The sequence below is a fragment of the Chelonia mydas genome, chromosome 13 (genome assembly GCF_015237465.2).
Source record: "Chelonia mydas isolate rCheMyd1 chromosome 13, rCheMyd1.pri.v2, whole genome shotgun sequence".
Lineage (NCBI taxonomy): Eukaryota > Metazoa > Chordata > Testudines > Cheloniidae > Chelonia > Chelonia mydas.
Genome location: NC_051253.2, coordinates 906,224 through 932,954, shown reverse-complemented (window position 1 = coordinate 932,954; position 26,731 = coordinate 906,224). Strand labels below are relative to the sequence as shown.

Sequence of the window (26,731 nt, the reverse complement as noted above, 5' to 3'; positions counted from 1 at the left end):
GCTGTTTAGGGGGTCAGGGATAGGATTCTGGAGCCCTGTGGCAGCAGAGAGGGAGAGGAGAAAGTTTAGGGTAAGGAGCCTCTCGGAGTGGTAGAGGGAATTTTGGGATGATCCTCCCCTTCCACCCAGCCACCCACCCACCCACACACACCCCTGGTTTAGCATGTGCTGTGACAGCGATGGGGACTGGAGCAGCGGGGCTGCTCTTGTGCTGATACTTTTCCTCTCTCCTAGATGAGCTGGTGCAGGCTGGCTGGGAGAAGTGCTGGAGCAAACGGGAGAATCGCCCTTACTACTTCAACCGTTTCACCAACCAGTCACTGTGGGAGATGCCTGTCCTGGGACAGCATGATGTCATTGTGAGTAACTGTTTGCCTCAGGTGGTCATAGTAATGCAGGGATGCCCTACTGGGACTTATGTGGCACTCGTGTTGGAGTGGGATTGTAGAGAGAGCGCTCCTCTTCTGAGGGTTTGCTTCACTCTTGGGATGAAGGTGTCTGGTACTGGCAGGGCACTGTGGGGAAGCAGCTTACCTTGCTACAAGAGTCTTATCTGGCCCTGGCGAGGCATTTCTCTTTTCCAGGGGGACAACACGCTGCTGGAATTGTTCCAGACGCTGCACCTACTCTCTGCATGTGTCAACCTCTAATGCCCCAGTTTCTCTCCACTGGAGAGACTGGGGCAATGAAATGGGAAAGACGAGAGCTTGTTCTCGCCAGTTAGAATTGTGGGGTTGTGAAAGGCTTGTGAACTAATGATTCTCATTGTAACTCTGTCTGTAACTAATCCTCTTAGTCGGATCCTCTGGGATTGAATGCTGCTCCAATGCCTGTGGAAGGAGGAGTGGTGGAAACCACTCCGGAGAGCAAGCCAAGGAAGAGAAGACTCTCTGAGGAAGTTCAGCCCAGTGGTAATAGTGTGAAGAAAGCTAAGGTAGGTCCTAATTCTCTGTAGGGTGTCCTTAAGCCCATCCAGGTTGGACTAAACACTAGAATTAATGTCAAATATAGTTTAGACAGGAGGGCTATTAAAGAATTGGCCAGCAGGTAACAGAGCTGAGTTACTCATGGAAGCTCCTATAAGAACTGAAGATTCTGTGGCTATGTGTTTTGAATATTGAGGAAAAACCTGGGTTGCTGAGGGAAAAGGGAGTGGAACTGAGGCTGTCTGCATGGGGGGAAGGCTGCTGAGTTCCTGAGGAGCACAGAAACCCCTACAAAAGGGATGGCGGTAGCAGGATGACTCCAAATTTCTGACTGTCTAATATTACAGATAATGTGTCTCAGTACAGTGCAGCAAGTAGGCAGAGCCTTGTGTATCAGCCTGCTGGGCCTGAAAGGGGCATGCTCAGGATCTAACCGACCATCATATCTGGCATTGGGAAGGAATTTTCCCTCGAGTCATGTTGGCAGTGATCTTGGGGGGTGGGGCGGGAGGAGTCATAGAATCATAGAATATCAGGGTTGGAAGGGACCTCAGGAGGTCATCTAGTCCAACCCCTGCTCAAAGCAGGACCAGTCCCCAACTAAATCATCCCAGCCAGGGCTTTGTCAAGCCTGACCTTAAAAATGTCTAAGGAAGGAGATTCTACCACCTCCCTAGATAACGCATTCCAGTGTTTCACCACCCTCCTAGTGAAAAAGTTTTTCCTAATATCCAACCTAAACCTCCCCCACTGCAACTTGAGACCGTTACTCCTTGTTCTGTCATCTGCTACCACTGAGAACAGTCTAGATCCATCCTCTTTGGAACCCCCTTTCAGGTAGTTGAAAGCAGCTATCAAATCCCCCCTCATCCTTCCCTTCCGCAGACTAAACAATCCCAGTTCCCTCAGCCTCTCCTCGTAAGTCATGTGTTCCAGTCCCCTAATCATTTTTGTTGCCCTCCGCTGGACTCTCTCCAATTTTTCCACATCCTTCTTGTAGTGTGGGCCCCAAAACTGGACACAGTACTCCAGATGAGGCCTCACCAATGTCAAATAGAGGGGAACAATCACGTCCCTTGATCTGCTGGCAATGCCCCTACATATATATACATCCTCAAATGCCATTGGCCTTCTTGACAACAAGGGCACACTGTTGACTCATATCCAGCTTCTCGTCCACTATAACCCCTAGGTCCTTTTCTGTAGAACTGCTGCCTAGCCATTCGGTCCCTAGTCTGTAGCGGTGCATGGGATTCTTCCGTCCTAAGTGCAGGACCCTGCACTTGTCCTTGTTGAACCTCATCAGATTTCTTTTGGCCCAATCCTCTAATTTGTCTAGGGCCCTCTGTATCCTATCCCTACCCTCTAGCGTATCTACCGCTCCTCCCAGTTTAGTGTCGTCTGCAAACTTGCTGAGGGTGCAATCCACACCATCCTCTAGATCATTTATGAAGATATTGAATAAAACTGGCCCGAGGACCGACCCTTGGGGCACTCCACTTGATACCGGCTGCCAACTAGACATGGAGCCATTGATCACTACCCACTGAGCCCGACAATCTAGCCAACTTTCTCTCCACCTTATAGTCCATTCATCCAGCCCGTACTACTTTAACTTGCTGGCCAGAATACTGTGGGAGACCGTGTCAAAAGCTTTGCTAAAGTCAAGGAACAACACGTCCACTGCTTTCCCCTCATCCACAGAGCCTGTTAGCTTGTCATTGAAGGCAATTAGATTAGTCAGGCATGACTTGTCCTTGGTGAATCCATGCTGACTGTTCCTGATCATTTTCCTCTCCTCTAAGTGCTTCAGAATTGATTCCTTGAGGACCTGCTCCATGATTTTTCCAGGGACTGAGGTGAGGCTGACTGGCCTGTAGTTCCCAGGATCCTCCTTCTTCCCTTTTTTAAAGATGGGCACTACATTAGCCTTTTTCCAGTCGTCCGGGACTTCCCCGGATCGCCATGAGTTTTCAAAGATAGCGGCCAATGGCTCTGCAATCACATCCACCAACTCCTTTAGCACTCAAGGAGGCAGCACATCCAGCCCCATGGACTTGGGCTCGTCCAGCTTTTCTAAATAGTCCCAAACCACTTCTTTCCCCACAGAGGGCTGGTCACCTCCTCCCCATGCTGTGCTGCCCAGTGCAGTAGTCTGGGAGCTGACCTTGTTCGTGAAGACAGAGGCAAAAAAAGCATTGAGTACATTAGCTTTTTCCACATCCTCTGTCACTAGGTTGCCTCCCTCATTCAGTAAGGGGCCCACAGTTTCCTTGACTTTCTTCTTGTTGCTAACATACCTGAAGAAACCCTTCTTGTTACTCTTAACATCTCTTGCTAGCTGCAACTCCAGGTGTGATTTGGCCTTCCTGATTTCACTCCTGCATGCCCGAGCAATATTTTTATACACTTCCCTGGTCATTTGTCCAATCTTCCACTTCTTGGAAGCTTCTTTTTTGTGTTCAAGATCAGCAAGAATTTCACTGTTAAGCCAAGGTGGTCGCCTGCCATATTTACTATTCTTTCTACACATCGGGATGGTTTGTCCCTGTAACCTCAATAAGGATTCTTTAAAATACAGCCAGCTCTCCTGGACTCCTTTCCCCCTCATGTTATTCTCCCAGGGATCCTGCCCATCAGTTCCCTGAGGGAGTCAAAGTCTGCTTTTCTGAAGTCCAGGGTCCGTATTCTGCTGCTCTCCTTTCTTCCCTGTGTTAGGATCCTGAACTTGACCATCTCATGGTCACTGCCTCCCAGGTTCCCATCCACTTTTGCTTCCCCTACAAATTCTTCCCGATTTGTGAGCAGCAGGTCAAGAAGAGCTCTGCCCCTAGTTGGTTCCTCCAGCACTTGCACCAGGAAATTGTCCCCTACATTTCCAAAAACTTCCTGGCTTGTCTGTGCACCGCTGTATTGCTCTCCCGGTAGATATCAGGGTGATTTGAAGTCTCCCATGAGAACCAGGGCCTGAGATCTAGTAACTTCCGTGAGTTGCCGGAAGAAAGCCTCTTCCACCTCATCCCCCTGGTCTATAGCAGACTCGCACCACGACATCACCCTTGTTGCTCACACTTCTAAACTTAATCCAGAGACTCTCAGGTTTTTCTGCAGTTTCATACTTGAGCTCTGAGCAATCATACTGCTCCCTTACATACATACAGTGCAACTCCCCCACCTTTTCTGCCCTGCTTGTCCTTCCTGAACAGTTTATATCTATCCATGACAGTACTCCAGTCATGTGAGTTATCCCACCAAGTCTCTGTTATTCCAATCACATCATAATTCCTTGACTGTGTCAGGACTTCCAGTTCTCCCTGCTTGTTTCTCAGGCTTCTTGCATTTGTGTATAGGCACTTGAGATAACTCGCTGATCGTCCCTCTTTCTCAGTATAAGGCAGGACCCCTGCCCTCTCGCGCGCGCTCCTGCTCGTGCTTCCTCCCGGTATCCCACTTACCTCAGGGCTTTGGTCTCCTTCCCCCGGTGAACCTAGTTTAAAGCCCTCCTCACTAGGTTAGCCAGCCTGCTTGCGAAGATGCTCTTCCCTCTCTTCGTTAGGTGGAGCCCGTCTCTGCCTAGCACTCCTCCTTCTTGGAACTCCATCCCATGGTCAAAGAATCCAAAGCCTTCTCTCCGACAGCACCTGCGTAGCCATTCGTTGACTTCCATGATTCGACAGTCTCTACCCAGGCCTTTTCCTTCTACGGGGAGGATGGACGAGAAAACCACTTGCGCCTCAAACTCCTTTATCCTTCTTCCCAGAACCACGTAGTCCGCAGTGATCCGCTCAAGGTCATTCTTGGCAGTATCATTGGTGCCCACGTGGAGTTCGCCTTCTTCTGCAGCATGTGGGTGTGGGTCACTTGCCAGGATTATCTGGGTATATCTCACTTAATCATTTCTCTGCTGTTGCAGAGGCCTGGGGCACTTGTGCCCCTAGTTCCCTCCTATTTTTTCCCTGTGCACAGAACAGTCTGATCTCCTGTGGTCTGTGATACTTTAATCTAATTTTGTTTACTGGGTTAGTGTGCAGGTGCTAACTAGTGTTGTGGCCTTTGATATTGTTATGCAGACAAAAGTACACAGGATCGTTTCAGGGGACAAGACAAGATGTCACGTTTATCATAACACAATTTGATTTATGACCAATAACTAATATCTAATACCTGTGTATGTACGTACACACACACCCACTCCCAAATGTTCTGCAGCTGCTGAATGTAACTTGAGTTCGTGGCTTGGGTTCGTAAAGCCGGGCACAAGGAAGAGCTGGGTCTCTGTTGGGCACGCACCGATGCCCTTCCATGTTGGCAGCAGAATGTTACCAAAGTCTTCCATCTCATCCGTCCTTTTTGTAGGCTTTAGTATGAATCTAGAGTCTATAGGTCTTGCTGTGTCACACTGCTTCTGGGTCCGGTGTGATTGATCACCCGTCAATCGCAGACATGACTTTCAGCCTGGGACCTGGCTTTGATGTTTCTTCAATTGTACTTTTGCTCTTTTCTTTTTAGAGTGGACTCTTCTTGCTTTGTCAGGGCTGTGCTGGTGTTTACACTTTATTTCATCAGGACAGGCTGGGGCTGGAGGTTGATTCCATCATCCATATATACCTCATTCACACATCTAAACTAAACTAATAAGATTACAGCAAGGGTTTTGCAAAAATGAAGGTTGCAGCAAGCTTTTACAAAATGGAGTGAGCATTTTAAAATGGAGTTTGGGACAAGTTAAAATGGAGTTTGAGTTACAAGGAAGGAATGGCAAACAGTGAACAGAAGTTACAATTTAGAGGAGTATAATGAATGACACAGTGAGCAGAAGTTACAATGTTGAAACAGTGTAAATTTCAGTGATTTAAGCAGCAATTGGATTGAAAGTGAAACTCAACCAGTTATTATTGGGGTAACCGGTTTTATGAATGAATGTTGTTTCATTCATGAGATTTTGCTTATGAAGTTTATATTAATAAAGTGAACAATTAAAAACAATTTCATTGATCAGTTCTACAATATACAGGAGGTCAGACTGTATGATCTGGTGGTCCTTTCCTGCTTTACATGCTATGCCTCTAAAGCAAAGGTCTCCTGTCAAACTAGCCTGAAAGTAACCACTCCTACCAAACCAGGAAACCAACTGAAAGGTGCTTCCAGTAATGAAAGGCCAAAAATATCTGATTCCATAGTGTACAGCAGATGGGAGGCTGTGTCCCAAAGGGAGTGAGGCATTCATTTGAGGGAGGGGATGAGGGCTGAAAGGCACAGGCCAAGGTGAGAGAGAGAGGGCACAAATCTTGCTGCTGTTGATCAAAACTGCAGCAGCTGAATCTGAGAGCAGTAGCAAGCACAAACCAGCTGGCAAAGAGAAGGTTCTTCCTAGCTGTTGTTTTTGTGAGATGGTGCCTGGGCTGTGAAAGAAAACATGTCAGGGGGGCAGGGGTCCTGGAGGACTTTACAGCCAAGCATCTGTGAGATCTGATGTGAATCTCTGTGAATTGTAATATTCTCTGAAAAGTTTCGGAGTGGTAGCCGTGTTAGTCTGTATCAGCAAAAACAATGAGGAGTCTGTGTGGCACCTTAGAGACTAACAAATTTATTTGGGCATAAGCTTTCGTGGGCTAGAACCCACTTCATCAGATGCATGGAGTGGAAAATACAGGAGCAGGTATAAATACATGAAAAGATGGGAGTCGCCTTACCAGGTGTGAGGACAGTCTAACAAGACAATTCAATTAACAGTAGGATACCAAGGGAGGAAAAAAAACTGTTGTAGTGGTAATGAATGGCCCACTTCAAACAGTTGACAAGAAAGTGTGAGTAACAGTAGGGGGAAATTAGTATGGGGGAAATTAGGTTTAGGTTTTGTAATGACCCAACCACTCCCAATCTTTATTCAGGCCTAATGTGATGGTGTCCAGTTTGCAAATTAATTCCAGTTCTGCAGTTTCATGCTGAAGTCTGTTTTTGAAGTTTTTTTGTTGAAGAGTGGCCACTTTTAGGTCTGTTATTGACTGTCCAGGGAGATTGAAGTGCTCTCCTCCTGGTTTTTGAATGTTATAATTCCTGATGTCAGATTTGTGTCCATTTATTCTTTTGCGTAGAGACTGTCCAGTTTGGCCAATGTACGTGGCAGAGGGGCATTGCTGGCACATAGCACATTGGTAGATGTGCAGGTGAACGAGCCCCTGATGGTGTGGCTGATGTGGTTAGGTCCTATGATTGTGTCCCTTGAATAGATATGTGGACAGAGTTGGCACTGGGGTTTGTTGCAGGGTTTGGTCCTGGGTTGGTGTTTTTGTTGTGTGGTGTGTAGTTGCTGGTGAATATTTGCTTTAGGTTGGGGGGCTGTCTGTAAGTGAGTTTTCTTCAACAAAAAAACTTCAAAAACAGACTCCAATGTGAAACTGTGACAGGAAAAGATATTTAAGCCTCATTAGCCAAAATTCCTAGAGCGGCACAGAGTAACTAATCCTAAAGGAAGCCCCGTACAAAGGCACTGTCTTCACTGTGTCTCCCTTCCTTCCATGTTTGAGATCTGTATTAGAAACAGAAATCAAGGGGGTGCCTAGAACTTGGTCTCAAAGAGTCACTTGAACTGTTCAAGGTCAGAGGACAGCCCCAATTACTGTCTAAAGAAAAGGAGTACCTCTGGCACCTTAGAGACTAACAAATTTATTTGAGCATAAGCTTTCGTGAGTTACAGCTCACTTCATCAGATGTATTCAGTGGATCCGATGAAGTGAGCTGTAGCTCACGAAAGCTTATGCTCAAATAAATTTGTTAGTTTCTAAGGTGCCAGAAGTGCTCCTTTTCTTTTTGCGAATACAGACTAACACGGCTGCTACTCTGAATCCAATTACTGTCTAGTAACTCAGACCCCATGTCACCTGGCACCCAAGGAATAGGGAAATTGGACTCAGACCTGTACCCAATAGTTGTTGTACTTGTGGCGGTGAGGGAATTATGTGTGCCTCTGTGCTGGGAAATGGGCTATGACTGAACAATGGGGTAATGTAGGTGCCCATATTTGTGTATGTCAGAGGCAATGTGAACATACTCTGGCAATCAGCTGGGCATCCTGAATTCTGCACTGTTGCAGGAGTGATTTGGGGGATAATCGACACAGTGTCCCAGTGCCTTACTTTCTAGTGTGATGACTGGCATTTCTCACACTCAGGTGGATGTTCCAGGGAACACGACTGCCCAGCCAATCCCCAGTTCTCCCAGTATTCCAGGAACCCCTGTTTTAAAGATATGTGGAATTACACCCGAAGATAAACAACAGGCAGCTCTTTTACGACCAACTGAGTGAGTTGTCTCCTCTTTGCTTCTGCTCTTTCCTTATTACCAAGCTGGGGACAGTAGACTTTCCCCATGCCTGTGAGGGAGAACTTGGCAGGCCCCAGCTTGGGGGAGGCTGGGTGGTTCAGTCTTCTGACTGCTGGTACGTCCCAGGTGACTTCTTTAAGGGGAGACAATTGGTTAAATATCTGACCATCCTGACGACTGTTGCTCCTGCCACAGAGTATACTGGGACCTGGATATCCAAACAAATGCCGTGATTCAGCAGAGGGCACCATCTGAAGTGCTACCTCTGCACCCCGAGGTGGAGCTGCTTCGATCCCAGCTCATGCTGAAGCTGCGGCAGCATTACCGGGAGCTCTGCCAGCAGCGAGAGGGTAAATTCCTGTCTCTCGCTTCCCCCCTGCCGCTGCAGTGCCTTGCTCTCCTTCCTTTTGTCTCCTCTTCATCTGCCCCTCTAGTCTGTCTCTCTTCTTCCCTGTTCTTTGCCTTCCTTATGGTCTCTGACACAATTTTAGAAAGCCATATAAGATTGTAGACCCATCAAGCAGAGATTGCATGCAGCAGGATGGGACCCTGGTTCAGGCATCTGGGCAGTACCATAATTAGGGCCCTACCAAGTTCGTGATCCATTTTGGTCAATTTCATGGCTATAGGATTTTAAAAATTGTAAATTTCATGATTTCAGCTATTTAAATCTGAAATTTCAGGGTGTTGTAATTGTAGGGATCCTGACCCAAAAAGAGGTTGCGGGGGAGGTCTCAAGGTTATTGTAGAGGGGTTGCGGTACTGCTACCCTTACTTCTGCGCTGCTGCTGGCGGCGGCACTGCCTTCAGAGCTGGGCAGCTGGAGAACGGTGGCAGCTGGCTGGGAGCCCAGCTCTGAAGGCGGCAGACCTGCTGCCAGCAGAAGTAAGGATGGCATGCTATGGTACTGCCACCCTTACTTCTGCGCTGTTGCATTCAGAGCTGGGCCCTTGGTCAGCAGCCGCCACACTCCAGCCACCCAACTCTGAAGGCAGCAGCGCAGAAGTAAGAGTGGCATGGTATGGTATTACCACCCTTACTTCTGCACTGCTGCTCGTGAGACACTGTCTTCAGAGCTGGGTGCCCGGCCAACAGCCCCGTCGCCAGCTGCCCAGCTCTGAAAGCAGTGCAGAAGTGAAGATGGCAATACTGCAACCCCCTAAAATAACCCTGCGGCACCCGCCACAACACCCTTTTGGGTCAGGGCCCCCAGTCTGAGAAACGCTGGTCTGCCACGTGAAACCTGTATAGTACAGGGTAAAAGCACACAAGACTAGATTTCATGGGGGAAGACAAGATTTAACAGTCCGTGACGTGTTCTTCATGGCTGTGAATTTGGTAGAGCCCTATCCATAATACTATTATTAAATAGTAATAAGCAAACCTTTTTTCTTTTCCTCTAGGGATTGACCCTCCACGGGAATCCTTTAATCGCTGGATGTTGGAGCGGAAGGTAGTGGATAAAGGGACAGACCCTCTGTTACCAAGCAACTGTGAGCCAGTAGTCTCTCCTTCCATGTTTAGAGAAATCATGAATGACATTCCCATCAGGTACTACTCAAGCAAAGTACACATTTGGGGTTTCTGTTCTTGGGACATTATAGGGGTTTTCCTAGGAAATTCTTTACTGCTGAGTTTGACTTTCCCCAGTGGAGCAGCAGCAAGCTTGTGTGAAAGGTGGGAGCTGGCCCTGATGCTTCCTGCTTGGAGTGGTAACTGGGAAGCTGACTGTGATATGTGTGTATTTGTATTTGTTTCAGATTATCCCGAATCAAGTTCCGTGAGGAAGCCAAGCGACTCCTATTCAAATATGCCGAGGCTGCAAAACGGCTTATTGAATCCAGGTTGGGATTGTCTCTTGCAGTTTGTATTATCAGCTTCTGAGAGCAGAGAATATTCTAAAGCCTTTCTAGAAGTGGCTGTTGCATCCCCACCTTGAATTCTTTTCAGTATTGATCACCTCATCTCAGTAAGAATGAAACAGGACTAGAAAAGACCCCCAATAAAGGCAATGAAAATGATCAGCAGCATCTTGTGGGGGAGCGGATCAGTTGAGCATGAGTTTGGAAAGATTTATGCTATTGTGACTGGAAAGAAGACAAGGAGATAGTGAGAGTCAGTGAAATGCCTGGCACAGAGAAGGCCAACTGGGTGCTGTGTATCCTTGTGATAAGACAAGAACAGTAGGCACCAATGGTAGGAAAAGGCAGCCAATTTAAAATGGATAAAAGGCAGTATTACACAGCTTTGAATGCTCTGTGGAACTCTCCATTACAGGATAGTTTTGAGACAAATAGGTCCATCTTTTATTTTTGCCATGTTTTCTGTTAATGAGGATAGTATGTGCACAAGTTAGGTGCATGACAAGGGCTAAAGATCCTTCAGGGTCAGGAAGAAAGAATAAACTCCTGGCTGAGGTACAGAATGGCACCGTGAGATGCCATATTCCTTTTCATTGAGCAGCATTGGTGGCTGAAGCAAGGCAGAGCCCTGCCCCAAGGAGCTCAAAATTTAAACCCTATATAGATAGTCCAATCCAGACATGGTAGAAGGTTGCAACTTCTATTCATTCAGTTTTTAGTTTTAGTTCGTTGGGGAGTGGAGGATTTTATGCCTTCCCTTGAAGCTTCCAGTAGTGGACACCTTTGGAGATGAAAGGACCATTGGTCAGTTAGGACAATTCCTTTACTTACCTCTCCTGTTGCAGAGAGGAGAGCAGCCGTCTACACTGTGTCTTGGAGACAGCATGGCAGGTCCTGATCAGGCAGGCATCTGAGAAACTGCCCACAGGAATCCTGGATGGCAGTGACAGGGCACTGCATTGAGGAAGACACAGCTGCCAAATTTCTCCAACTGATAGGAGGGCCCTGTGTTGGGAAGGGACATGTTGTCACAATAGATGTGGGTTAAATTCCTATTTCCCCACTGTGTGCAGGAGTGCATCACCAGACAGTAGGAAAGTTGTGAAATGGAATGTGGAGGACACCTTCAGCTGGCTGCGACGGGACCATTCAGCCTCTAAGGAGGACTACATGGTCAGTATCCCCTTTCCAGCTCAGTACAACTGAATACGCTTGAATCCAAGAAAAGGTGGAGGGCAGGGAAAAGCCCCTCATTGGATAGTCTGTGGTTGTTTTATCACTTACAGCTGCTTTGTGAGATAGAAGTGTTACCTGCCCAAAATTCTCTGTTACTCACACACTCTCTAGGGTACCCACCCTTACCCTGTTTCAAGGGATCAGGCGTAATCCTGCACTCTGGGTTTGCAGGGTCTTTTACCAGTGAAAGAGCCTTACGCAGTAATATCCTACTTAATCTCTATTTATTAACAATCACCAAAACAGAATGCACACACTAAACATACAATGCTCACCACTCCCAATAAGGCAGATGAACTTTTCTTGATGGCCGATCATCTAGGGGATTCCAGCTTCTGCACGTTGTGGTTGGCAGGGTGTTGAGGTCTGGCAGCTGATCTTGGGGCGGTGTCCTGGAGTTGGTTCCAAAGAACTTCCGTTTGGACCCCAGTTTATAGTGAAATTTGAGTCCTGCTTAGCTGTATCTTAACCAATCATTTTACTAAAATATTACTAAACAATTTTCTAACCAATCCTAACATATCAGAGACCATACAGATTAAACCAGATGGAGACCATACAGATTAAACCAGAGAAATAGGGACCAAAAGGCAAAACAATAGAAGTAAAGATTTTACAATCACAACTGTTGATAAGTGATTTCGTGCCAGACAGAATGCTATCAAAAAAAGTTTTCTTTAACTATCTTAAGATCTGTTTCTTTATCTGGTGATGGTGGGTGCTCTTAGGACAGGATCTCCTTCTTAACAGCTCGATATTACATTGTTTTGATGCAATTTAGATGGAATGTGAGGATGTGACTTTCTGCTTCTTGGGTAATGGCTGCTGCTCTCCTGATATAGCTGCAGACAAAGGCCTTATCCTTACAGAAGAGAGAGCCTTGTTAAAAGCCCATGTGAATTTGGTGCAAGGCTGAGGGAGAATTGGTGATTGTGGTGTGTAAGGGCCTCTCTCTGACTCTGCAGGACCGCCTAGAGCACTTACGTAAGCAGTGTGGGCCCCATGTGTCTGCTGCAGCCAAGGACTCTGTTGAAGGCATTTGCAGCAAGATTTACCACATATCGCTCGAATATGTCAAGCGGATCCGGGAAAAGCATCTTGCCGTCCTCAAGGAGCACAATATATCTGGTAGGCCACAAGCTCTGAAGAGGCACAGTACAACGCAGCACATGACAACAGAGTGGTGGAATGCAACCCAACCTGTCCCATTCAAATGCAACTTGTTGTAGTGGGGGAGGCTGCTTTCTGAATCCTCGGGGCCATGTTTAATTACAACAGACGTGGTGGGTCCAGTGCTAGCTCAAGTGACAATAGCATGGTAGGAGAGCAGTGAGCAGGTGGGCTTCCGAGACACCCCTGCCAATTAATATGAATCATCTTAGAAGTGTACACCAGGGGGTCTCACACTTTGTAGTTTCGGTAGGCTGAGAATAATGTACAAACCAGGGGCTTCTTGTATTCCTCCATTGTCCCAGCTAGCCTGGGGCAGTTTGTGCCCACTAGTCCCCATCTTCCCCTCTCCATCTCTGCTCCAAGTCCCTGCTGCCCCAAGCGCTACTCTTCCCCAGCATTGTCTGGGTCTCCTTCCTTCCCCATCACCTGCATTTTGAGGACTAGATGGCCAGTATCCTCTCATGCCTCCCAGATGTCTGTTCCCCCGCCCCCATTTCTCCATCCCCTCCTCCTGATCCCTACTTCCTCCCTTACAAACTTGCTATCTTATTTCTTAGGCTGTGTCTACACTAGTGACCTTACAAGCGGCACAGCTGTACCGCTGCAGCTGCACCACTGTAGGGTCTCCCTTGTAGTCGCTCTGTGCCGACGGGATAATTAAACTACCCCCAGTGAGCGGCAGTAGCGATGTTGGCGGGACATGCTCTCCTGCCAAGTCGCTCAGGGGTGTGGATTGTTGTTTTTTTTCCCCCACACCCCTGAGCGATAAAAGTTTTTTGCTGACATAAGTGCTAGTGTAGACATTGCCTTAGAGTCCAGGTTACAGTCTTCCCTGGGCCCCACAGCAAATTAAGCAGCTGTCGCTGATATGTGTAGGCATCAGCAGGGGGCAATAGAGAGATTCTTCTTGCAGCACCAGCCTGGAGGCCTTGATTTTCCTCTTAATCTGGCTTGTCTAGTGTTCCAGTTTGCATCAAAAGCCATAGCCATGGATGCCCAGAGAATATTCCCTGAGTGAGGTGGATTCCCTGAGTGAGGTGGAAGGGAAAGCAGTGGATGTATTGTTTCTTGACTTTAGCAAAGCTTTTGACACGGTCTCCCACAGTATTCTTGTCAGCAAGTTAAGGAAGTATGGGCTGGATGAATGCACTATAAGGTGGGTAGAAAGCTGGCTAGATTGTCGGGCTCAACGGGTAGTGATCAATGGCTCCATGTCTAGTTGGCAGCCGGTGTCAAGTGGAGTGCCCCAGGGGTCGGTCCTGGGGCCGGTTTTGTTCAATATCTTCATAAATGATCTGGAGGATGGTGTGGATTGCACTCTCAGCAAATTTGCGGATGATACTAAACTGGGAGGAGTGGTAGATACGCTGGAGGGCAGGGATAGGATACAGAAGGACCTAGACAAATTGGAGGATTGGGCCAAAAGAAATCTGATGACGTTCAATAAGGATAAGTGCAGGGTCCTACACTTAGGATGGAAGAATCCAATGCACCGCTACAGACTAGGGACCGAATGGCTAGGCAGCAGTTCTGCGGAAAAGGACCTAGGGGTGACAGTGGACGAGAAGCTGGATATGAGTCAGCAGTGTGCCCTTGTTGCCAAGAAGGCCAATGGCATTTTGGGATGTATAAGTAGGGGCATAGCGAGCAGATCGAGGGACGTGATCGTTCCCCTTTATTCGACACTGGTGAGGCCTCATCTGGAGTACTGTGTCCAGTTTTGGGCCCCACACTACAAGAAGGATGTGGATAAATTGGAGAGAGTCCAGCAAAGGGCAACAAAAATGATTAGGGGTCTAGCGCACATGACTTATGAGGAGAGGCTGAGGGAGCTGGGATTGTTTAGTCTGCAGAAGAGAAGAATGAGGGGGGATTTGATAGCTGCTTTCAACTACCTGAAAGGGGGTTCCAAAGAGGATGGCTCTAGACTGTTCTCAATGGTAGCAGATGACAGAACGAGGAGTAATGATCTCAAGTTGCAATGGGGGAGGTTTAGATTGGATATTAGGAAAAACTTTTTCACTAAGAGGGTGGTGAAACACTGGAATGCGTTACCTAGGGAGGTGGTAGAATCTCCTTCCTTAGAGGTTTTTAAGGTCAGGCTTGACAAAGCCCTGGCTGGGATGATTTAACTGGGAATAGGTCCTGCTTCGAGCAGGGGGTTGGACTAGATGACCTTCTGGGGTCCCTTCCAACCCTGATATTCTATGATTCTATGATTCGCTGCAGTGTCCAGAGTTATTGTGTTGCAGCCAGAGAAGTGCTGTTGAGTTGAGTGTAGGGTCTTGCTTCACTTGGCCAACACGTACTTAAAGTAAGCTGTGGGTGCAGCTCTTAACTGGGTGCCTGAGTGGACTGCCTGGTTGACCTGTAATGTGGTCACCCCAGTCCTGTCTCCTTATGTGTTTGGAGTGGGGCCTACCGCCTTTGCTCCAGACTCATTACTCCTGTCTTTGGGGTGGAGGTGGAGCCTGTCCCCTTAGTGTGCATGGATTCTAATGTGACTGTCTTTCTCTGTCTCCCACATAGCCGAGGTAGAAGCACCGGAGGTCCAGGATCGGCTTGTATACTGTTACCCAGTGAGACTGGCCATCCCTTCCCCACCAGTCCCCAATGTAGAAATGCACGTGGAGAACAATGTCGCATGTGTTCGGTACAAGGGGGAGATGGTGAAAGTGAGCCGCAGCTACTTCAGCAAGCTGGTAAGGGCTGTACTTCAGTCCTGCTGAGCAAGAGAAACACACTCACCATTGTGAATTGCCTTTTAATGGGAGAGGTCTGCCTTCTCCTTGCCTTCTGAGAGGGACTCTGAAACAGCATGGTCTCTTTCCACATTGGAAGGGGAATTCTGCCGAGTGCTGGTTGCTTGACTTTGAGAGAGAGTTTGAGAATTCAGAGATCCAGCGGGGGTGGAGAATGTAGAGGCCAAAGCAGGCCTCCATGTATGACAAGGAACTGTACAAACAAAGGAGTATTTATGGACTGGCCTATGCGCTCAGAATGCTGAAGGGTCTAAGTGAAAACTGATCCTTGCCTGCTGTTACCCAGCCCTTCAGTATTAGGCCACTCATTAAAAGACTGTCCATTAAAACTTAGAGTGCAGCGTATTTAGAGCCAATAAAAGGCAGCAGTTCCTCAGTGTGTAGGCATCTTGTGAAATACCTGTCATTACTGATAACTGAGTGAAGGACCACAGCGAGGTAATTTTATGTCTACTAACGTGTAATAATGCAAACTAAAATAACAAGTTCACCTGTTTCAGGGTGTTAGCTGATCAGTGGTGAGGTCAGAAAGGAATCTCCTTCCCCATATGTGCAACTTTGCTCAGTTGGCCAGGTGAATCATTAGTGTTTTGCCTTTGAAACATCAGCTATTGGCCTGTGCTGGACTCGATGGACCAGTAGTCTGATTAGATATGATAGGCCTGCACAAATATATAATAAGGGACAGTCCATGCCCCAAGAAAATAAAGAATCTTAAAAGCAGTAAGCTCCATGGAGCAGGGGCTGTCACTTTGTTATATGTTTGTGTGTCCAGTGCCTAGCACTGGGCCCCTGAGTCATTGTGGACAGTTCTCTGAAGACGTCCACGCAGTGTGCAGCGGCAGTCAAAAAAGCAAACAGGATGTTAGGAATAATTAAAAAAGGGATAGAGAATAAGACTGAGAATATCTTACTGCCCTTATATAAATCCATGGTGCGCCCACATCTTGAATACTGCGTACAGATGTGGTCCCCTCATCTCAAAAAAGATATACTGGCATTAGAAAAGGTTCGGAAAAGGGCAACTAAAACGATTAGGGGTTTGGAACGAGTCCCATATGAGGAGAGATTAAAGAGGCTAGGACTTTTCAGCTTGGAAAAGAGGAGACTAAGGGGGGATATGATAGAGGTCTATAAAATCATGAGTGGTGTGGAGAAAGTGAATAAGGAAAAGTTATTGTTTCCATAATATAAGAACTAGAGGCCATCAAATGAAATTAAAGGGTAGCAGATTTAAAACAAATAAAAGGAAAGTTATTCTTCACTCAGCGCACAGTCAACCTGTGGAACTCCTTGCGTGAGGAGGTTGTGAAGGCTAGGACTATAACAGGATTTAAAAGAAAACTGGATAAATTCATGGAGGTTAAGTCCTGGCTAATAGCCATTAATGTATGGGTAAGGAATGGTGTCCCTAGCCTCTGTTTGTCAGAGGGTGGAGGTGGATGGCAGAGAGAGATCACTAGATCATTACCTGTTAGGTTCACTCCCTCTGGGGCACCTGGCGTTGGCCACTGTCGGTAGACAGGATACTGGGCTTGGTGGACCTTTGGTCTGACCCAGTATGGCCTTTCTTATGTTCTTCCGACCTGGCAGAGGCTTCTAGGTGCTACTGCAACAAGAGTGTTAAATAAGAATACCTGCTGAAATCAGGACAGCTCCTACCATCTCAGTCAGGGGAGGCTTACCTGAAGAGTGGTGTTAGTAGGCCTCCAGGGTTCCGATTTGTGTCACATGCCCACCCCACAGCAAGCCCAACTCTGGATGTGAGGTCTTTGGTAAAAGGTAAGTTCCCTCTAGTGTCTAGCCCGCAGAGTGCCACTTTAAAAGTAGGGCATAAGCTTTTACTTTGTGTAATGACCCATCTACTCCCAGTCTTTATTCAGGCCTAATTTAATGGTGTCCAGTTTGCAAATTAATTCCAGTTCTGCAGTTTCTTGTTGGAGTCTGTTTGAAGTTTTTTTTGTTGTTGTTGAAGAATTGCGACTTTTAGGTCTGTAATTGAGTGACCAGGGAGGTTGAAGTGTTCTCTGACTGGTTTTTGAAAGTTATAATTCTTGATGTCTGATTTGTGTCCATTTATTCTTTTACGTAGAGACTGTCTGGTTTGACCAATGTACATGGCAGAGAGGCATTGCTGGCACATGATGGCATATATCACATTGGTGGATGTGCAGGTGAACGAGCCTCTGATGGTGTGGCCGATGTGATTAGGTACTATGATGGTGTCCCTTGAATAGATATGTGGACAGAGTTGGCAATGGGCTTTGTTGCAAGGATAGGTTCTTGGGTTAGTGTTTTTGGTGTGTGGTTGCCGGTGAGTATTTGCTTCAGGTTGGGGGGCTGTCTGTAGGCAAGGACTGGCCTGTCTCCAAGATCTGTGAGAGTGAGGAATCATCCTTCAGGATAGGTTGTAGATCCTCAATGATGCGCTGGAGAGGTTTTAGTTGGGGGCTGAAGGTGACGGCTAGTGGCGTTCTGTTACTTTCTTTGTTGGGTCTGTCCTGGAATAGGTGACTTCTGGGTATTCTTCTGGCTCTGTCAATCTGTTTCTTCACTTCAGCAGGTGGGTATTATAGTTTTAAGAAACTGCAGAACTGGAATTAATTTGCAAACTGGACGCCATTAAATTAGGCTTGAATAAAGACTGGGAGTGGATGGGTCATTACACAAAGTAAAAGCTATTTCCCCATGTTTATTTCCCCTACTATTACTCACACCTTCCTGTCAACTGTTTGAAATGGGCCATCCTGACTATCACTACAAAAGGTTTTTTTTTCTCCTGCTGATAATAGCACACCTTAATTGATTACTTTCGTTAGAGTTGGTATGGCAGCGCCCATTTTTTCATGTTCTGTGTGTGTATATATATCTTCCTACTGTATTTTCCATTGCATGCATCCGATGAGGTGGGTTTTAGCCCATGAGAGCTTATGCACAAATAAATTTGTTAGTCTCTAAGGTGCCACAAGTACTCCTCATCGTTTTTGCTGATACAGACTAACACGACTACCACTCTGAAACCTATTAAAAGTAGATGTTCCTGAAAAATTCTACAAAGCTCTCTAAAGTCTCTACCACTCCCATCACCTCAGTGCCTGCTTCTCTCAATGGATGGGATTGTACTAGCACCCCCAATCTCTCTGATTTCTTATAACTTCAGCATCCTGTGGCTCTCTAACTCTTCTGCTTCCTTTATTGCTATTTTTAATGACCTGGGTTTCTCTTCCAGTGGCTTCTCTATCGGTACAGTTGCATTGATGACTCTGGCTGTGAGAGGTTTCTGCCCAGGGTTTGGTGCCTTCTCCGTCGATACCAGGTACTGGTTCCTTCTCAGCTTTTGGGCAGCAGGCAGTTCTGGTGGAACTGTAATACTGACACTGTCAGCAGTGCTCTGGGAGACCCAGCAGAAAACTGTGAACAATAGATCCAGAAATGGAGCAAAGTTGGGCTTAAACAGGGTTTTCTCCAAGATGTTCGGGTAGGGTGCTATGCTGGGGAACTATCATGTGGTCTTGGCATTCACTCTCAAGCTTGGAGAAGCACACATTTACAGAATAGCCTGCTGCTCTTAGTCTGAGTTCCAGGTGAGGGGAGATGGGTGGTGAGTGATGGTGGGGCCCAGCTGGATGAAGTGTCCAGAGTGCATTCTTGACTGTTCTGGAGACTTGAGAGTGTGGGGCGAAGAAGGGGTACTGTCAGCCTGGTGGAGTGGGGCATGTGGCCCTGGGTCAGAGTGCAGTGAGAGGGGAGCAATGGCGGCGCATAGCTCTTATGGGAATCACTCACAGAGGGTTTGCTCTCCTCAGATGATGTTTGGTGTTGGTCTGTATGAAGGAACTGGCCTGCAGGGGGCACTCCCGGTGCATGTCTTTGAAGCCCTCCACAAACTCTTTGGAGTGAGTTTTGAATGCTTTGCCTCGCCCCTGAACTGCTATTTTAAACAGTACTGTTCGGCCTTCCTGGACACAGATGGGTATTTTGGATCCAGGGGGTGAGTCTCTTGCATTCTGTTGCCCTTGCCATATGTATACCTATGTGCGTGCATTTTTGGCATTTTTGGGGTGGGAACTCTATCCATTGATGTACTCATTGATGACAGCGAATAATTGATGATATCAAGAAGGCTGAGTTGTTCAGGGCCTGTTTTGCTTCAGTCATCACTGAAAAAAATTAGTGGTGACCAGATATTCAAACAGTTAATATGGACAACAAGAGGGAAAGAACACAAGCCAAAATAGGGAAAGAAAAGGCTAAAGAATCTGAAGCAATCTCAGAACTGTTAGCAGTTATCTTTGAGAACTCACGGAGGACAAGTGAAGTTTTACAGGACTAGAGAAGGGCAAACGCTGAACCCATCTTTAAAAAGGAGAACAAAGAGGACCTGGGAAACTATAGACACTATTAATCAACTTGTAAGCAATTAGATGATAGCAGATATATAATAAGGAATAGCTAGAATAGATTTGTCAAGAACAAATCATGTCAAACCAACCTAATTTCCTTCTTTGACAGGGTTACTGGCCTACTGGTTTGGGGGGGGGAGGAGTAGACATGCTATATTTTGATTTTAGTAAGGCTTTTGTCACGGCCCCACATGACAGTCTTGTATGCAAACCAGGGAAATGTGGTCTAGAGATGGAATTACTATAAGGTGGGTGCACCATTGGTTGAAGGACTGTACTCAAAAAGTAGTTATCAATGGTTGGCTGTCAGACTGGGAGGATGTATCTAGTGAGTTCCCACAGGATTCCGTCCTGGGTCTGGTACTAGTCAATAGTTTCATTAATGACTTGGATAATGGAATGGAGATGTGCTTATAAAATTTGGGGATGACTCTAAAATGGGAGGGGTTGCAAGCACTTTGGATGGCCAGGATTAGAATTCAAAATGAGCTTTGTAAATTGGAGAATTGACCTGAATTCAGCAAAATGAGAATCAGTAAAGACAAGAGCAAAGTACTTCTTTTAGGAAGGAAAAATCAAATGCACAGCTGCAAAATGGGGAATAACTGGCTAGGTGGTCGTACTACTGAAAAGCTTCTGGAGGTTCTAGTGGATCACAAATTGAATGAGAGTCAGCAACATGATGCAGTTGTGAAAAAGGCTAATATCCTTCTGGGGTGTATTAACAGGTGTGTCGTATGTAAGACATAGGAGGTAATTGTCCTGCTCCGCTCAGCACTGGTGAGGCCTCAGCTGGAATCCTGTCCCCAGTTCTGGGCACCGCACTTTAGGAAAGATGTGGGCAAGTTTAAGAGTCCAGAGGCGAGCAACAAAAATGATAAGAGGTTTTAAAAAAACCTGTTGTATGATGAACGGTTAAAAAAACTGGGCCTGTTTAGTCTTGAGAGCAGACGACTGAGGGGGGGGGCTTTATAACATTATTCACATCTGTGAGGGGCTGTTCTAAAGAGGAGGGTGACCAATTGTTCTCCACGTCCACTGCAACTTGGACAAGAAGTATCTGCAGCCAGGGAGAGTTAGGTTAGATAATAGGAAAAACTCTAACTCGAAGTGTAGTTAAACTCTGGAATTGGCTTCCAAGGGAGGCTGTAAAATCCCCATCACTGGAGGTTTTTCTGAACAGGTGGGACAAACACCTGTCAGAGGTTTACTTGGTCCTGCCTCAGTACAGGGGGCTGGATTAGATGACTTTTTGGGGTCCCTTCCAGGCTCATATTTCTGTGATTTACTCCAGGCCTGATTGTGAGAGTATATGGGCGTGGATTGGCTGTGAAATGATCAGGACCATATTGCAGGCCCTTTTGAGATGGTGTCTTGCCCTAGATTTGGCTTGTTCATTAGGCCTGTGGATATATGCCCCTGTTGTTCTGAAGGAGGAGGGAGCCTCAAGAGATTGAAAATAGTGAACTTGGAGCCAAGGAATGTCAGCCTGTGGGTTCTCAGGTGGTGTCTCTCCTTGGTGACAGTTTGTGCCACAGGGGAAGTAAATGAGCAGGCCCTGCCCTGCTAGGAAGTTGGGCTGCAGGTGGCTGCCTTTTAGCAGGTGCTGATGCCTTCTAAGATGTTTGCATTAACGGTTGGTCCTTCCTAACTGGGATCTTTTCCCTTGTTCCCTTCAGCCCATTCCTGGATTTCTTTCCCATAAGTGGCTCTTTTGAGGCAAATCCTCCATTCTGTGAGGAACTGATGGACGCCATGGTCTCTCACTTTGAGGTACGTCTGCTCATCTCTGTCACTGTGCTTGGACTGAGACAGTCCTCTCTCTCCCCTCTGCTGCTATCCTGCATCCCCATCGCAGGGTTACAGATCAGCAGGTCACTGAGGACTGTGACAGCTCTTATGCTGGTCTCAGAGAAGGGTGCATTTCCTTCTCACAGAGCCTGTCGTGATTGTCATTACTTAGTCAAGAATAAGACTTGTTTTCCTTGTGGATTAGAAACTGCTGGAGAGCTCCAATGAGCCCCTTTCCTTCATTGTCTTCATCCCTGAGTGGAGGGACCCTCCGACGCCAGCCCTGACCCGCATGGAGCAGAGCAAGTTCAAGCGGCACCAACTCATCCTGCCAGCCTTCGATCATGAGTACCGCAGCGGGTCTCAGCATATCTGCAAGAAGTAGGCCTTTCTCGCAAGTCTTGGTTGGGATGCTCTTGAGATATACTGCATTTTAGAGAGGCCCTTGGCAGGAATCCCCTGCTCCAAGGTGACATTGGTTAGGGGTATGGAACAGGCTAGGAAAAAAGCCAAGTGACTTATCCAAAATGAACCTCGAGCACATCTCAGATTGGGCTCAACAGACAGTATCAAGGGTCACCATATTGTGTATATTTCCCTACTATTAAAAATTTACATCAGCCTCTCCCTCAGGGACATGTCTCTGATCTGACCTGCGAATGTCATATTGTACTGTGGAGAAGAGTCATGTGCCACTCACCAGCATACAGTCTGAGGTGCAGCTGGCTGAGCACAGTAGCTTTCTGGGCTTGTAAATGTCCTGTTGCCGCCACCATTCAGTAACAGTTAAAAAGAAGCAGAAGCTTGGGCCAGTTTTCACCATTGTCTTCTGTATGGCAGGCTAACAGCTTGCTTGGTGGGCAGCAAGTGCTTAAATATCACTTGTCCCCAGCTGGTTTCTGGTTGGCCTAGGCTGTCTGACAGGATTTTTCGTAGCTGGGATGGTAGGAATTCCTAGCTGTGTATGTTGGAGTAGGAGCTGCGCTGCAATATTTGTACAGTGTTCCCTCTTCTCTAACTTGTTGAGCTTCCCCAGGAGCTAACGGTACTGTGGTGCGTGCTTAGCCAAGAGCAGCCCTTGTAGTGTCCATGGGAAGTAACACACACTGATTCTCTGAGGTTATCCTTTGGAAGGCTCTTGACCACATGTGGGCACCACTGAGCTCACAGCGGGGTCCTAGCTATATTGGCAAGTCAGGACAGATACCTCCCACATGAGGGGCTGCATGATGCGTCTTTGAATTTTAACTCACCAGTATGGCTTTCTTTTAAGAGAGAATGGCTGTTCCTCGGTGCTACAGAAGGGAAGGGAGATGGGGAGGACATTAGTGTGGGAGGGTCCAGGTGCAGCTGAGCGACTGGTTGGACAAGGCCACGAAGCGAGTACTGAGTGCCTGTCATCTTCCCTTGCAGAGAGGAGATGTACTACAAAGCCGTGCACAACACTGCTGTCATCTTCCTACAAAACAATGCAGGATTCACCAAGTGGGAGCCCACGCCGGAGCGGCTGCAGGAGCTCGTCACAGCCTATAAGCACTCGGGACGGACCCTCAGTTCCACGGGTTCCTCCTCCTCCTCCTCCTCTTCCTCCTCCACTTCTTCCTCAACTGCAGATAAAGATCGGGAGACGGGCCGAGAGCAAAGCACCAGCCGGGAGACCAATGCCAATTAATCTGCAGAGGGCAGTGTGCGGGGACAGATGGCAGGGGCGAAGGTAACAGTGCTCCAGAGGAGGGAAGGTTTGATGTGGCAGGTGGAGAGACTGCTGGCCGAGTAGCACCAGGCCTGGGGGACTCTCTCCAGGCAGCTCCACCCTGCTTGCTTTCCTCTGTAAACCTGCAAGGCCACTTCCCTCACCAGAGTCCAGGGAGATTCCCTTGCCTTACGCCCCGTGGGAAGAAAACTGGCTGCTGCCCTAGACGAGGGGCAATGAAGCCAAAGGTCGCAGTCATAGGAAGAGTTTGCAGCCCCATCAAACACTAAAGCTCTGAGGAAGAGGCAGCTGGTGCTGAGACAGCTGCACAGGTGAAGGATGGACGGACAGACGGACGGACTGACTGACAGACCGAGCTGTGACCTAGAAGGTCCCTTGCAGCTGGCTGAAGCCTGGCATTTCCAAGAGAGAAGCAGACAGGGTCCAGAGGCTCTTCCTGCTGGCCTGGCACCAGCCCAGCTCCGTGTCCATAGTGTAAATAGTTCTGTCCGTGGCGACCATGCTCCCTGCAGGGTTTGTTTCCGTAGCATCCATGTTTCCTTTCCACATGTATGAGTTCCTTGTTTGCCGAAGCTGTTTACTGTATAAAAGAAAAGCAGAGAAAAGGAATTTCTTTTAGTGTGTAAAAACGTCTTTGCAGCTGTTTTGTAGTCGTTGTGGTTTTTATCCAGAGCCCTCTGGGCTTTATTTAACCTCCTTGGGTTTTGTTTTTTAAGGATTAATTTAACACTGCTAACCATTTTATTACTTTTATCAAAGAAAGCAAAGTCAAGTCTATTTTTGATTTTTGTTTCCTAGTTCTTAGGGACATTAAAAACCAGCATTACAGCTCCCCTTGGTGTCGGTGCTATTCCTCGTCTGTGGGGCCTGGGACTGTCCGTGGGAGGCCAGGCCTGCCCTGTCTGCCCTCAGATTGACTGCCTTCTCCTGTGCCCCTGGACTGGGTGAACTCTAGGAAAATGATCACCACTTTGAATCTGTTTGTTTGTCTGCAGTGTTTGTGGGTTGAGTTGGGCAGAGTTGAGTGCCGCATCACTAAAACACTATATACAAAATGTCTGGGAGTTAAATAAAACCATTCCAATGATAGATAGCAGAGACTCCCATGCATAGGCAAGGGAAAAGAGACCCTTTTGCTGAGATTAAAAATGGCACGTCACTGAGAGGGAGAGATGGTAGGCACTCTAATACATAGGCTCCTTAGAACTACCACAGAGAGGCGTTCACTCCAGTAATAGAAAGAATGTTTAAGAGGACATGGAGGCGGGGAGGTGTCAGCGTTCTCTTAGTGAAGTCAGGAGCAGGGCAAATTTGAACTGGTTCTTAGAATACCGGGGGAATCAGTTAATGATGCTGAGGATTGTGGGTGACATGAGCTCACTTCTTTGTATTTGAGGAGAAGGGGGCAGAAGCACCCTGCATATGCTGGATTCTGAGGTACTGGGACTTGCAGAGGTCTTGGAAGAGGAATTGCTATAATCCAGGGAAGAGGAGGAGAGGCCTGGATGCAGTGCAGTTGAGACCATTGTGAATGAGATCATGTTACGCCATCGTACAAATGTAGGTGAATATGATGCCAGGACTGGAGATGGTGGCAAGCCAGAGGTATATGAGACGGTGGAGCTTGGCTTGGGGAGGCACCTCCTGCCCAAGAGCAGCTCTTTGGGGTTTGGAACATTCAACTGAAATGAGATAAAGCCACAGATATGTTGGTCAGAGAGGCCTAGAGGGCAGTAAGGGAGGATTTATAGATTGGTAAGGCTAGGAGGGGCCATTGTGTTTTTATCTAATTTGATTTTCTGTATAATCCTGCCTTTTTCTACATTAAACCCATAACTGCTGGCTCAGCTAAGGCTTATCTTTTAGATTTAAAGACGCCACATAATAGCGCATCCACCACATCCCTCGGTAAGTTCCAATGATTAATTCTCCTCTGTATTAAAATGTGTGCCTCGTTTCCAGGCTGTTTCCAGCTATTGGATCTTGTGCTGTCTTTGTCTGCTAGATTGAAGAGCCCTCTTCCCCATGTAGGTACTGACAGACTGAGCAAGTCACCTCTTAATCTTCTCTGATTTAACTAAATGAATTGATCTTCTTAGGTCACACGCTGTAAGGTGTAAAGCAGGTTTTCTGGACCTTAAATCATTCTTGTAGCTCTTTTCTGAACCATTCAAATGTTTCAGGATCCTTTTAAGTGTGGTCAGAAGAACAAGACAGTATCCAGTAATGAACTTGCTAGGAGTCGCTGGAGATCCCTAAATATGCACCTGAGTATTGTTGGGATAAGGGCGTAGCTAATGTTAAAGGCAAGATCAGGTCCATCGGGGGACAGGGTAGGTAAAAGAGAGCAGAGAGCCGTGTGGCTCTGTAGAGAGGGGGGCAGTGACAGCAGCCTGCTTCAGGCTGAAATATTTGGACAATTTCAGCCAAAATGATTCAGGCATTTCTTAGAACAAAGCAAGAGAAAAATACATTGTTTTGCCCTTGTTCATAAATTCTGACAACATTTCTTTGAAAAGCTCTAGGACCTCCATGTTTTGGAGCAGATCATAGAATATCAGGGTTGGAAGGGACCTCGGGAGGTCATCCAGTCCAACCACCTGCTCAAAGCAAGACCAGTCCCCAACTAAATCATCCCAGCCAGGGCTTTGTCAGGCTTGATCTTAAAAACCTCTAAGGAAGGAGATTCCACCACCTCCCTAAGTAACCCATTCCAGTGCTTCACCACCCTCCTAGTGAAAGTGTTTCCTAATATCTAACCTAGACCTCCCCCACTGCACCTTGAGACTATTACTCCTTGTTCTGTCATCTGGTACCACTGAACAGCCTAGCTCCATCCTCTTTGGAACCCCCTTTCAGGTAATTGAAAGCAGCTATCAAATTCCCCCCCCCCCCCCCCCCCCCCCTTCTGCAGACTAAACAATCCCAGTTCCCTCAGCCTCTCCTCGTAAGTCATGTGCTCCAGCCCCCTAATCATTTTTGTTGCCCTCCACGGGACTCTTTCCAGTTTTTCCACATCCTTCGTGTAGTGTGGGGCCAAAAACTGGACCCAATACTCCAGATGAGGCCTCACCAACGCTGAATAGAGGGGAACGATCACATCCCTTAATCTGCTGGCAATGCCCCTACTTATACATCCCAAAATGCCATTGGCCTTGGCCACAAGGGCACACTGTTGACTCATATCCAGCTTCTCGTCCACTGTAACCCCTCAGTCCTTTTCTGCAGAACTGCTGCCGAGCCATTCGGTCCCTAGTCTGTAGCGGTGCATGGGATTCTTCCGTCCTAAGTGCAGGACTCTGCACTTCTCCTTGTTGAACCTCATCAGATTTCTTGAACTATGTCAGGCAGGTAACCTTAGTGTCACGGAAAGGTTGGACCTTTACACCATTATTGTGAAAATCCAAATATGGCCAAGTTATGTAAACCTTTGGGAAAATGGCAGTTGCGCATGCCTGGCAGCGCTGTCTTTGCTTTTAGCAGTTGTTTCAAGATTCCATCCTCACTGAGCAGACTTGAGGTTCTCCTAGGTCCTAGTGCC

General features: G+C 47.2%; 1 protein-coding gene across 5 annotated transcripts in view; it reads left to right on the top strand.

Moving 5' to 3' along the window:
- Positions 1 to 26,731, top strand: part of PCIF1 (phosphorylated CTD interacting factor 1) — a 44,386-nt gene that overhangs the window by 10,335 nt on the left and 7,320 nt on the right. For 4 of the 5 annotated variants that reach the window (XM_043527333.1, XM_037915498.2, XM_037915500.2 and 1 more), the window contains 14 exons: positions 235 to 359; positions 797 to 934; positions 8,098 to 8,228; positions 8,445 to 8,599; positions 9,653 to 9,800; positions 10,010 to 10,093; positions 11,185 to 11,284; positions 12,313 to 12,475; positions 15,050 to 15,222; positions 18,512 to 18,598; positions 19,089 to 19,273; positions 21,365 to 21,458; positions 21,682 to 21,857; positions 22,890 to 24,021. In XM_043527333.1, the coding sequence (XP_043383268.1) occupies positions 235 to 359; positions 797 to 934; positions 8,098 to 8,228; positions 8,445 to 8,599; positions 9,653 to 9,800; positions 10,010 to 10,093; positions 11,185 to 11,284; positions 12,313 to 12,475; positions 15,050 to 15,222; positions 18,512 to 18,598; positions 19,089 to 19,273; positions 21,365 to 21,458; positions 21,682 to 21,857; positions 22,890 to 23,148 (2,018 nt within the window). In that variant the 3' untranslated portion in view covers positions 23,149 to 24,021. Of the gene's footprint in view, positions 1 to 234; positions 360 to 796; positions 935 to 8,097; positions 8,229 to 8,444; positions 8,600 to 9,652; positions 9,801 to 10,009; positions 10,094 to 11,184; positions 11,285 to 12,312; positions 12,476 to 15,049; positions 15,223 to 18,511; positions 18,599 to 19,088; positions 19,274 to 21,364; positions 21,459 to 21,681; positions 21,858 to 22,889; positions 24,022 to 26,731 lie in introns of those variants that run through there. The other variant, XM_043527334.1, reaches the window with a different exon arrangement.